Genomic DNA, 13,548 nt, shown 5'->3' with positions numbered 1-13,548 from the left:
TCCCCACCTGTAGAACCACTCCTTTATTGGGGGTGTCTTGCTAATTGCCTATAATTTCCACCTGTTGTCTATTTCATTTTCACAACAGCATGTGAAATGTATTGTCAATCGGTGTTGCTTCCTAAGTGGACAGTTTAATTTCACAGAAGTGTGATTGACTTGGAGTTACATTGTGTTGTTTAAGTGTTCCCTTTGAGCAGTGTATATAAAGTGTAATATTGGGATGCAAACTCAAAATGTAATATATTATATCTGACATGGTAAATGTGTCTTCTTTTTAAGCCCATAACAATGTGTGTGAGGTGTATACATTTGTTTCTAAGTAGATTTGTTTAAGACAACAAAGAAACACTATGTGACCCTAAAAGGTTTTAAGGGAAGAGGAAAGGGGGATACCTAATCAGATACCTAATCAGTTGTACAACTGAAATTCAACTGAAATGTGTCTTCCACCCAACCCCTCTGGTTCAGAGGTGCGGGGGGCCTCCATAATCAACATTCACGCTTTGGCGCCCAGGGAACAGTGGGTTAACTGCCTTGCTCAGGAACAGAGCGACAGATTTTTACCTTGTCAGCTCGGGTTGGAGTAAGGATTACTTTTAGGGTCAGATTTAGGTCTGATTATGTTGGTCTTTGGCTGCTACTGTAAGCCTCTGTGAACACTCCTCTTGGCCAGCCAGGGTCAGCCAGCTTGTGTTGTCTTTGTTTGACAAGACACGTCCAACTCTCATGGAGACCAAAGGCTTACATTATGGTCTTGCAGAAGGACATAGGCTACTTGCTTATTAAGAAATAAGGCCAGAGGGGGTGTGATATATTGTGAATATACCACAGCTAAGGGGTGTTTTTAGGCACGATGTGAAAGTTTTATAATTAAGCAAAAGGGCACCAGGGGTGTGTTACATGGCCAATATACCATGGCTAAGGGCTGTTCTGAACAATTAATAAAACCGCCACCGATTTACCTTGACCCCCCTTGTACACTGCTGCCACTTGCTGTTTATTATCTATGCATAGTCACTTCACCCCCACCTACATGTACAAATAACCTCAACTAACCTGTACCCCCGCACCTAACTTGTTACCAGTGCCCCCTGTATATAGCTTCGTTATTCTTATTGTGTCACTTTTTATTATTACTTCTTATTTTAGTCTCCTTGGTAAATTGGTAAATATTTTCTTAACTCTTCTTGAACTACACTGTTGGTTAAGGGCTTGTAAGTAAGCATTTCACGGTGAGGTCTACACATGTTGTATTCAGTGCATGTGACAAATATAAAATTTGATTTTGATTTGATTTAGCTGTGGTATATTGGCTATATACCACAAACCCTCGAGGTGCCTTTATGCTATTATAAACTGGTTACCAATGTAATTAGACCAGTAAAAATAAATGGTTTGTCATACCCGTGGTATACGGTCTGATATACCACGGCTGTCAGCCAATCGGCATTCAGGGCTCAAATGACCCAGTTTATAATGAACACTATACAATACAGTTAAACTGTTGTGTTCAGTAAGACACACACACTCACACTGTGCTGTCTGTCTCTCTGTGTAGGTATGGAGAGAAGGGAGATGCTATCCGTATTGAGAAGGTGGTCTATACCGGCCGGGAAGGCAAGAGCTCTCAGGGATGTCCCATTGCCAAGTGGGTGAGTACAAGTAGCCATACATTACAAACTGAACCTATACCTTTCACAGAACAAATCAAGCCTAACCACCCTAAACAATACTAGCCTGGTCTCAGATCTGTTTGGGCTCTTGCCAACTCTACTGTTGTCATTGTCAAGCCAAACAGAAAATGAGTGTAAATGGTTGGCATGGTAGCACAAACAGACTGGCCCTCGTTGGGCTAACGAGTGTAGGCAACCAAACACTTTCATATCATCACACAATGTTTCATTAGACTTGTTGCATCTTTATTGTCTGTGCATTTTAATACCAACAGACACCAGACAAGAATATATTTTCTCTTCTATATACTAAGAGCCATGAGGTAAAAAAAAAACATGCAAAAATGAACAAGAGTAGAGTAGATGGCACCACAGCCTCACCCCCACAGGCACCACAGCCTCACCCCCACAGGCACCACAGCCTCACCCCCACAGACACCACAGCCTCACCCCCACAGACACCACAGCCTCACCCCCACAGACACCACAGCCTCACCCCCACAGACACCACAGCCTCACCCCCTCAGACACCACAGTCTCACCCCCTCAGACACCACAGCCTCACCCCCACAGACACCACAGCATCAACCCCTCAGACACCACAGCCTCAACCCCTCAGACACCACAGCCTCACCCCAGACAGTAAAGCAGTAGGGGGTCCAGCAGGGGGTCTCCCTGGTCCCTATCCCTCCCAGTTGGGTTTATCCACCTCTGTCACTCCCTCTGACACCCTGCTAATGGCTTTATGGATTCAAAACCGACACTATAGAGAGAGTAGAGGAGAAGACAGGTTGTTAGTGACAATATAGACACAAGGTGGGAGGGAGCTGGGGGAAGACAAGACAGGTGTCGATCTTACCCTTTCTCTCTTTCTCCCTCTCCTCATCTCAGGTGATTCGTCGGGGCAGTGAGACAGAGAAGTTGCTGTGTCTGGTGCGTCCCCGGCCGGGTCACCACTGTCCCAACACTGTCATCATCATCCTCATCATGGCGTGGGAGGGCGTGCCACGGGCGCTAGGCGACAAGCTCTACCGAGAGCTCTCCGCCACCATCACCAAGTTCGGCAACCCCACCAGCCGCCGTTGTGGACTCAACGACGAGTAAGTAACAGCACAGACCCATGGCTCATCTGAATAAGTGACAGCACAGACCCATGGCTCATCTGAATAAGTGACAGCACAGACCCATGGCTCATCTGAATAAGTGACAGCACAGACCCATGTCTCATCTGAATAAGTGACAGCACAGACCCATGGCTCATCTGAATAAGTGACAGCACAGACCCATGGCTCATCTGAATCAGTGACAGCACAGACCCATGGCTCATCTGAATAAGTGACAGCACAGACCCTTGGCTCATCTGAATAAGTGACAGCACAGACCCATGGCTCATCTGAATAAGTGACAGCACAGAACCATTGGTTCATCTGAATAAGTGACAGCACAGACCCATGGCTCATCTGAATAAGTGACAGCACAGACCCATGGCTCATCTGAATAAGTGACAGCACAGACCCATGGCTCATCTGAATAAGTGACAGCACAGACCCATGGCTCATCTGAATAAGTGACAGCACAGACCCATGGCTCATCTGAATAAATGACAGCACAGACCCATGGCTCATCTGAATAAGTGACAGCACAGACCCATGGCTCATCTGAATAAATGACAGCACAGACCCATGGCTCATCTGAATAAGTGACAGCACAGACCCATGGCTCATCTGAATAAGTGACAGCACAGACCCATGGCTCATCTGAATAAGTGACAGCACAGACCCATGGCTCATCTGAATACGTGACAGCACAGACCCATGGCTCATCTGAATACGTGACAGCACTTATCTGAATATGTTCATGTTCTTCTGTTAAATTAGCATTAAACTTGAGGAGGCTATACAGTGCAGTGCGTTGCCATTTAGATGGCACACTGAGGGAGGCTTTCAGCCAAAACATCTGTGCATGATAATCGCTGTTGTAGATTGAAATAATATAATAAGTTGATATGTTATTCTAGTTCTACTTTTGGACTGCAGATCACTTCATTATCCTTTTTTCTTTTTTTACTGATATTCAATGCACTGAGGCATCTGTTCCAGAATGATGAAGATGACTGTGTCAGTGTCTGACTGTGTTCGTTGAGTGGTGCTGACTGTGTTCGTGCTCTATGTCGCCCCTGGCCTGCCTGCCTGCAGTCGTACATGTGCGTGCCAAGGCAAGGACCCTGATAGTTGTGGAGCTTCCTTCTCCTTCGGCTGCTCCTGGAGCATGTACTTTAATGGCTGCAAGTACGCCCGCAGCAAAACACCCCGCAAGTTCAGACTGGCAGGAGACCACCCCCAAGAGGTAAGGGACCACGAGATCTACGGTCTATCTCACAGGAGGTTGGTGGCACCTTAATTGTGGAGAACGGGCTTGTGGAACACACAACTCTGATACCACCTTCACAGCACTGCTATATTATTGACAGCACCACACCAAGATAAAACTGTTACTGATGTGGTTATGCTGACCTGTGTGTGTGTGTGTGTGTGTGTGTGTGTGTGTGTGTGTGTGTGTGTGTGTGTGTGTGTGTGTGTGTGTGTGTGTGTGTGTGTGTGTGTGTGTGTGTGTGTGTGTGTGTGTGTGTGTGTGTGTGTGTGTGTGTGTGTGTGTGTGTGTGTGTCAGGAGGATCAACTCAGGGATAACTTCCAGGATCTGGCCACTGAGTTGGCTCCCCTGTACAAGCAGCTGGCCCCACAGGCATACAATAACCAGGTAACACCTGCCTTCACACCCACCTTCACCTAGCTGCAGCTGTTAAGTTATAGCGCCAGAGCCCTCTAAATAGTAGACTATCCCTCCAATAGTAAACGACACAAGCTGCAGGATGCTATGAGTTTTTGATATGTTGTGTGTAGTAACAGGTTGCTCTTGGATATGACATCCTCCTCCCCCTGTGTCCCTCAGTGTCAGAATGTATAGTCTGTGTAACATGGTGTCCTTTGACATGCTGACCATCGTCTTCCCCGTGTCCCTCAGTGTCATAATGTATAGTCTGTGTAACATGGTGTCCTTTGACATGCTGACCACCCTCTTCCCCGTGTCCCTCAGTGTCATAATGTATAGTCTGTGTAACATGGTGTCCTTTGAAATGCTGACCATCGTCTTCCCCGTGTCCCTCAGTGTCAGAATGTATAGTCTGTGTAACATGGTGTCCTTTGACATGCTGACCATCGTCTTCCCCGTGTCCCTCAGTGTCAGAATGTATAGTCTGTGTAACATGGTGTCCTTTGACATGCTGACCACCCTCTTCCCCGTGTCCCTCAGTCTCAGAATGTATAGTCTGTGTAACATGATGTCCTTTGACATGCTGGCCATCGTCTTCCCCGTGTCCCTCAGTGTCAGAATGTATAGTCTGTGTAACATGGTGTCCTTTGACATGCTGACCACCCTCTTCCCCGTGTCCCTCAGTGTCAGAATGTATAGTCTGTGTAACATGGTGTCCTTTGACATGCTGGCCATCGTCTTCCCCGTGTCCCTCAGTCTCAGAATGTATAGTATGTGTAACATGGTGTCCTTTGACATGCTGGCCATCGTCTTCCCCGTGTCCCTCAGTGTCAGAATGTATAGTCTGTGCAACATGGTGTCCTTTGACATGCTGACCACCCTCTTCCCCGTGTCCCTCAGTGTCATAATGTATAGTCTGTGTAACATGGTGTCCTTTGACATGCTGACCACCCTCTTCCCCGTGTCCCTCAGTGTCAGAATGTATAGTCTGTGTAACATGGTGTCCTTTGACATGCTGACCACCCTCTTCCCCGTGTCCCTCAGTGTCAGAATGTATAGTCTGTGTAACATGGTGTCCTTTGACATGATGACCATCGTCTTCCCCGTGTCCCTCAGTGTCAGAATGTATAGTCTGTGTAACATGGTGTCCTTTGACATGCTGACCATCCTCTTCCCCGTGTCCCTCAGTAGTTTTACACTCTACTGGAGAATTACTTGGTATACTTCCCACCAAAAGTACACACTAGAAACTCAAGGATGATATGAGTGTTAGACATAGTCTGTAGAGTATTCCCATGCTTACCTTGCTGTGTACCCTCTCCTGTCCCTCAGTGTCAGAATGAGGTGACGGCTCCAGACTGCAGGTTGGGTCTGAAGGAGGGCCGGCCCTTCTCTGGTGTCACCGCCTGCATGGATTTCTGTGCCCACGCTCACAAGGACCAGCACAACCTCTACAACGGCTGCACTGTGGTACGACACACAGCCCTACCTCTCTCTCTTTCTGTCACTCTCTGTCACTGTCTTATTAGCTTCCAGTCTTCTTTCTCACTCTTTCCCTCTCTTTGTGTGGACATCAAATGGATGCTCTGCTGTGTGTGTTTAAATGTGTGGCAGGGGTGTAAGGTGGTATAGAGACTGTTTGGATTGGTACAGACAGTGAGTGTCCCACACTAACCTCCCCCCTCCCCAAGGTGTGCACTCTGACTAAAGAGGACAACCGTACAGTGGGGGAGATCCCACAGGACGAGCAGCTCCATGTACTTCCCCTCTACAAGGCCGCCCTCACAGACGAGTTTGGCAGCGAGGAGGGTCAGCGGCAAAAGATGCGCACTGGCGCCATTCAGGTGCTTAGCAACTTCCGCCGTGAGGTCCGCAAACTGCCTGAGCCCGCCAAGTCCTGCCGCCAGCGCCGCCTGGACGCTAAGAACCGTGCCTCGGAGAAGAAGAAGGCCAAGCAGCAGCTGCCAACGCCCACGGAGACGCCGGATAAGACGGTGATCAAGACGGAGGTCCGGCACGCTGGCTCCCCTCTCAGGCAGCATGGCAATAAAGGCGAGATAACCCCTGAACTCTACTAGAAACATGGGAGAATGGCTTCATGAGTGTTGTGAGCTTTATGCTAATAATAAACCCCAGAACTCAGGTGTTTTAAACAAAACTCCAGCCAACTTTACAATATGACGATAATAATATGGTCATAGGAGGAGAGTATATTTAATCCAAGCTGAGCTTGGGGTTAAGACTTATAGCTAGTCAGCATACAGTATGCAGCCCATTCAGGAATCAAACCCACTAGTGGTGTTCTAAGTAAAACTCCAACCAAGTGAACCATAAAAACCACAGATTTGTGCAGAGGCAAGTGATTATCTCATGTCTTATCACCCCTCTCTCCTCTGCCTACTCTTCCCCACAGTGATCCCTAAGCAGGAGGTGAAGCCCACCATAAAGAAGGAGGCAGTGGACCAGTGCCAATACCCCTACCACGTCTACCCCTCCCACCCTGGCTACTACACACGGGGAGGCCCCCCTTCCAATGGCCAGCCCCCTGCACTTCCACCTCCACCAGGTCCTGTCAATGGCTACCACCCCAATCTACCCTCAGCACTGCCTTACGGCTATTACAACTATCCCCCCAACCCAAACACACTTTTCCCCCGTGAGCTCACTTCCGAGGGCCGTAACAGCTCCTGGCATCACGCAGGGCACAATGCTTCCCCCAGCCCTGTGGACAAGAAGCCAGACATTCACAGCTTCCAGGCCAAGCTGGCACACTCCTACTCAGGCCCAGGCCTCCCTGAGCAGCAGCATGGAGACCCAGCCAACCAACACCAATGCAACGCTTACCCACACCCCCACCAGCCTGACTACAACCAATCACGTCCCTCCTCAGTCTCCTCAGAGCCCTCCCACAGAGGGACCCCTGTCATCAAGCAGGAGCCCATGGATATGCCAGTGTGTGAGGGGGGAAATACCCAGAGCTGTCCCGACACTCCCATCCTCACCCCACAGCCAGGAGGGCCCTGGTCCGGGCACAAGCCCAACGGGAGTATGGTACCAGGCAGCTGGGAAGGCAACCCCCAACCACCATGCCCCCCGGAGGCTCCCTTCACTTCAGACAAGCAGCAGGTCCACCAGCAGGGACCTCACCAGACTTCCCAAACTCCATACTCCCAACAGCAGCATCAGTATCCCCCACAACAGCCCTCCCCATACCCCCAGCAATGGAACTCTTACCCTGGCCCCAACACCCCCAAGGCCTCCCCTGTTCCCTCCCCGTCACCCTCTCCTTCCCCACACCCCGGCACCCCCCGCCACTGGGACAGCTCTGCTCCCAGCCCTCAGCCTAAGGCTTGGCCCATGGACATGGTTCCTGCTGGGTACTGCCCTAGCCCTCCCAGAGGCTTCCCCGACAAGATATGCTCCAAAGCGGGCGAGAGTCGGAGCTCGACCCCTCTAGGTCTCCAGGAGAAGGCCTGGAAGTCTTTTGGAGGATCCATGGCAGGTACACAGTCTCCAACCCCAGAGGCCTGCTGGGACCCTAACCGGGCGGAGACCCCGAGCGACGTCGAGAGCCAGAGAGGTCGCGACCTGGATGAGGAAGAGCAGTGGTCGGACAGCGAGCATAACTTCCTGGACCCCAGCATCGGAGGGGTGGCGGTGGCACCCGCCCACGGTTCCATCCTGATCGAGTGTGCCCGGCGTGAGCTGCATGCCACCACGCCACTCAAGAGGCCCGACCGCTCTCACCCCACCCGCATCTCCCTGGTGTTCTACCAGCACAAGAACATGAACCAGCCCTGCCATGGCCAGTGGCTCTGGGAGGCCAAGATGAAGATGCTGGCGGAGCGGGCTAGAGAGAGGCAGCAGGAGGCAGCACTACTGGGGCTGCCCTATGAGGACATCAAACCTGGGAAGAAACGCAAGTTGGGGGCCACGGCAGGAGGGGCCAGCCCAGGTCCTGGCCAGACCACGGAGGGGACAGTGATGGGGATGGTGACGCGGTTGGCCTCCACCCACCACACCACCTCCACGGTCACTGTGTCCCCCTATGCCTTTACCACCCTCACTGGGCCCTACAGCCACTTTGTGTGATGATGAACAGACAGACCGACACACAGGCTGGTGGAGGGAGAGCGGGCTGAGCAGACAACCCCTCCTTTAGTCCTGTGTATCTCCATCCTCCTCCTGCTCTGTTTTCTCACTCTGGTGCTCTGGGCTGGAAGGAAGGGGACTACTGGTTTGAATCCTCGTTTTGTTTTGTTTGTTTTTTACCTCATGTCAGGCAGCAGTATGGGCCCAACCCTGGACCAGACAGACACACTGCCTGTGGTGCTCTTTCTCTCTCCTCTGCGGGAGGGACTCCATTGCTTCTCCTTCTTCATAAAATTTTAATGATCCTCCTAATTATTACTATTATTATCAATATTATTACGATTGTTATTGTTACTGTCAATGTTGTTATTACAGGTATTATTATTATTATTATGAAGATTTTGATTTGTTTGTTTATTGATGTGGTTGTTTTTTCATGTTGTTATTAATTATTATTTTGTTGATGTTGTGTTTTTTTTACCGAGGGGTCTGTCTTGCTTTTTTCCCATATTTCTGTAAATCTGCCCTTTTCTTTTTTTTTCCTTTGGCTTTTGAAATGTTTGTAACTGTACTTGGAGAAAGGCTGTTCTCAGCACTGCAAGGCTCTTCAAGACTGTCTTTCCAACAAGCATGACATACACGTTTTACATTTGAATAATTAGTCTTGACCAAAAGAGGGAAGAGAAACCCACAGAAACTTCTCTGAACCATCCCACATAGCCTTTTTTAAACCAACTCCTGTCCAGTCTGCCTTGCTGTGAAGAGAAGGGTTCTTCTCTCTCCATTTTTACTCTCACCCCACCGATCCGCCTCACTCTACTGCTGTGGTGCTTCATTGATCTTTATCACTTTTACAGGGATCATATCGGTCTCTCCATTCATCTCTCCTTCACGGCACTAGATGCTGAATATAAGGGTGCTCTTATAGCATAGATGTAGAGTGAGAACAACAGGCACTAGATGCTGAATATAAGGCTGCTCTTATAGCATAGATGTAGAGTGAGAACAACAGGCACTAGATGCTGAATATAAGGGTGCTCTTATAGCATAGATGTAGAGTGAGAACAACAGGCACTAGATGCTGAATATAAGGCTGCTCTTATAGCATAGATGTAGAGTGAGAACAACAGGCACTAGATGCTGAATATAAGGCTGCTCTTATAGCATAGATGTAGAGTGAGAACAACAGGCACTAGATGCTGAATATAAGGCTGATCTTATAGCATAGATGTAGAGTGAGAACAACAGGCACTAGATGCTGAATATAAGGCTGCTCTTATAGCATAGATGTAGAGTGAGAACAACAGGCACTAGATGCTGAATATAAGGCTGCTCTTATAGCATAGATGTAGAGTGAGAACAACAGGCAGTAGATGCTGAATATAAGGCTGCTCTTATAGCATAGATGTAGAGTGAGAACAACAGGCACTAGATGCTGGATATAAGGCTGCTCTTATAGCATAGATGTAGAGTGAGAACAACAGGCACTAGATGCTGGATATAAGGCTGATCTTATAGCATAGATGTAGAGTGAGAACAACAGGCACTAGATGCTGGATATAAGGCTGATCTTATAGCATAGATGTAGAGTGAGAACAACAGGCACTAGATGCTGGATATAAGGCTGATCTTATAGCATAGATGTAGAGTGAGAACAACAGGCACTAGATGCTGGATATAAGGCTGATCTTATAGCATAGATGTAGAGTGAGAACAACAGGCACTAGATGCTGGATATAAGGCTGATCTTATAGCATAGATGTAGAGTGAGAACAACAGGCACTAGATGCTGGATATAAGGCTGATCTTATAGCATAGATGTAGAGTGAGAACAACAGGCACTAGATGCTGGATATAAGGCTGATCTTATAGCATAGATGTAGAGTGAGAACAACCCGCAGTAGAAGTCCTCATCTTCTTTCAGGTGTTGGTTGAGAGATCTATCCCTCCAGTTCTAAGGGTCCTGTGGGGATTAGTGAGCGCTTTCTATTTGAAGCACAAGAGGGCAGCACTGACCCCTGTAAAATGGTGCACTGATATACACAGACACCAACTCTCACTTACACACACACACAAAGGTCCTGTCATCCAGCCAGCACAGCTCCTGTCATACAGCCTTACTGCTTTAAACGACGGAAGCATGGCCGCCAAAGTCTGGTCCTTCCAATGACCACAGGCAGCACGGGCCACGCAAGCCCTTTATCCTGAAACCGGAGACATTGATGGGAATAGTGTGTGGACAGAAATGCACTCCTAAACACACTGGTGCTTTCCCTACACATGTTGACACACAAAGGGCTCAGTCAGTGAGTCCTGCTTTTGCCTGGTGCTGTTATTCGTTTTGAAGCAGAGCAAGGTTTGTCTCTATGCACACACTGTCACGACATAGCCAGTAAATCCTTATTCACCAGTCATGGCTGCCTCTGTATTGCTTGCATGTCAGAGCCAGATCCTGCTTGGGACTCACTTTTGAGATGAGAAATCTTGGTGCTTATGAAGTGGTTGAGATAGAGCTCTCTATACCTTGCAGAGACACTGGTCATGGTTGCAAAACGCTACAAACACACACACAGGCACCAGGTCAGAGGAACATGATGAATATTAGTCCAGATTCCCCATGTGCTCTACAAACTCATTTTAATCCACTTTTTTATTATTTATTACATGATAATGATGATGATGATTGTTGTTATTGTTTTTTTGTTTTGTTATAGCTAATAGAAATTGTACATACAGAAGAAAATATTTTATAAAAGCACTTTTAATCTTAATTTCATTGAGAGAAAAAGAGAACAGATTATTGACAACTTGAAGCTTACTTTTTTAAACTTTTTTTTCTCTCTCAAGAGAGAGATTAAAAAAAATGTACATATTTAAAATATTTAGGTAAGATTATTTAACTGTTGAGGGATAATGACTAAATCATAAATGATTCCAGGCTTTTTAGTCCAGTCAGTTTGCCAGACAGCCTTTAGTAACAGAAAACAACTCAGTGATTTCCAATGTGTTGTTATGTCTGCAGATGTGTACTCAATACTGCTGTCCTGATTTCATAAGTACTGTACTACACGATACCTCTGACAGCAGCCAACCAGCCACCCTTCCTTCATGAGAAAAGATTGGCGTAATCAGTAACCAGGCCATTTGTAAGCCAGAGTATGATATCTCGCCATTCCACACTGAGAACCAATGAGAAACAAAGTATTTCTTGTTTTTTAACACAAGAATCAAACAGTTGCCGAATCAAAGTTGTCAGAAGTGCTTGTATGAGATAACTCTAGTGACAGAGGTGAGGTGTAGCCCCAGCAATCTGTCTTGTCCATTGTGTTAGACTGAGGTGAGAGGTTGTCACCACCGTAACTTGTTTTTAATGTGGTATTATCAATGATAGTGATTTTAACAGTAGTAAAAGATGTAACAGTAATGGAGAACCATGACAACTTAACACTTGTAGTACCAGACTGAAGGTACAGTGTATTCATGGAAGACACCAGATAATAACTGGTAGTTTAGGTTGTAATATCTTTTGTTGGTTGTTGTAGATTGTCACAGACATGACCAACAGGACTTTGACTAATTTAGGGACCTGGGGAATATGGCTATTCTATTCCCACCGTAAGAACAAACTCCCCCTTTAATAACGTAAATGCATGATCGACACACAGTTCTAATGATTCAGTCATATTTATGATCTATGTAATAATGGGTGCTGATCATATATACTGCATATTAATATTTTATTTGTACAACATTTTTGGGGAGGCTAATGCTATGGTGCTACTCCATAACTTCACTGTGGAATAAAATGGGGGGGAGACATGATTCATATCACTGATATTTGTCTGAGCTCTTAGAATGATAAGATAAACTATTTCTTTGAATATTGCAGTTTCAATGATGGAACTACTCCGGTGCTGATTTAATGGGAAACTCCCATTCATGTTCAAGGTAATAAAAAAAAAGAAAACTGTTGAATTGAACTACTCACACAGTTCATACAGAACTTTTGTTAATCCTTTGTCCATATAAGCTACTTGAAAAGGGACTCTATTCTCGCTTTGACTGGTATGGGGATTGAAGAATCATATTATATTGAAGTGAACAGACTGTTATCTTAATTAAAAACTTGGTGCAGTGTATGTGCTGGAAGCTATTATACATGACTCTTTTGGGTATGTTGTACATTTTTATGGTGATGGGAGAATGTTAAGATATTGGAACAACGAGCATACTCCCCTATGTTTCTCACAGGTTGGCATTTATTGAGATGACTCATGTACTAGAGGCAGCTCTGCAGGGTGTTCATTAGCTTGCACAGCCACAAAGTCTTAAAATCTGATTTTAAACCTGACCTTATCCCTAACCTTAACCACACTGCTAACACTAATGCATAAATAACCCTTACCTAAATTGAAGACCAAAAAGCAAATGTTTGTTTTCAAACATTACTACGATATAGCAAATTTTGACTTTGTAGCTGTCCCATCTAGCGGAAACATCTCAATTCTGCATCCAGGGCAAGACTTATGACAATAAACCCCAACCTGCATGTTTCTCCCTCATAGACGTATTTACTTACATACTTATACACTCGCTAACTCCTTACATATACACACTTCACATATTTTCCATTCTCATCTCATACTTTCTTTCTCTCCCTCTCCTCTCTCTCTCTCTCTCTCTCTCTCTCTCTCTCTCTCTCTCTCTCTCTCTCTCTCTCTCTCTCTCTCTCTCCCCACACACACACAAATATTATCAGGATGTATACTCTGCTCGCAGTACTGATCTTCATTGATCACCCCATCTGCCCACTCTTCCAAGCTGGGTTTAGGGTGGACTCAATCTGGGCTCAGGCTTATATCCTGTCCCAAATAAACAAAACATCACATCTGGCAGCTACATTCCTTTTTGAGTTTAAAGATTGTTCATGGTTCTATTTTTTCATGTCAAGTATGCAGTATGTTAAAAAAAAAAGGAAAAAAAAGAATTGTTTCTTTGTTTTTGTTCAGT

The 13,548-nt window shown here is 46.5% G+C and overlaps 1 protein-coding gene across 1 annotated transcript in view; it reads left to right on the top strand.

Moving 5' to 3' along the window:
• The window catches only part of LOC135513913 (methylcytosine dioxygenase tet3-A-like), a 65,615-nt gene extending 52,415 nt beyond the window's left edge, over positions 1-13,200 (top strand). The window contains 7 exon segments of the mRNA XM_064936919.1: positions 1,562-1,655; positions 2,568-2,776; positions 3,872-4,022; positions 4,345-4,434; positions 5,779-5,916; positions 6,138-6,498; positions 6,860-13,200. Coding sequence (XP_064792991.1) covers positions 1,562-1,655; positions 2,568-2,776; positions 3,872-4,022; positions 4,345-4,434; positions 5,779-5,916; positions 6,138-6,498; positions 6,860-8,538 — 2,722 coding nt within the window. The 3' untranslated portion in view covers positions 8,539-13,200.
• The last annotated feature ends 348 nt before the right edge of the window (positions 13,201-13,548 follow it).

The sequence above is a fragment of the Oncorhynchus masou genome, chromosome 25 (genome assembly GCF_036934945.1).
Source record: "Oncorhynchus masou masou isolate Uvic2021 chromosome 25, UVic_Omas_1.1, whole genome shotgun sequence".
NCBI lineage: Eukaryota > Metazoa > Chordata > Actinopteri > Salmoniformes > Salmonidae > Oncorhynchus > Oncorhynchus masou.
This window is presented reverse-complemented; position numbering and strand designations above follow the sequence as displayed.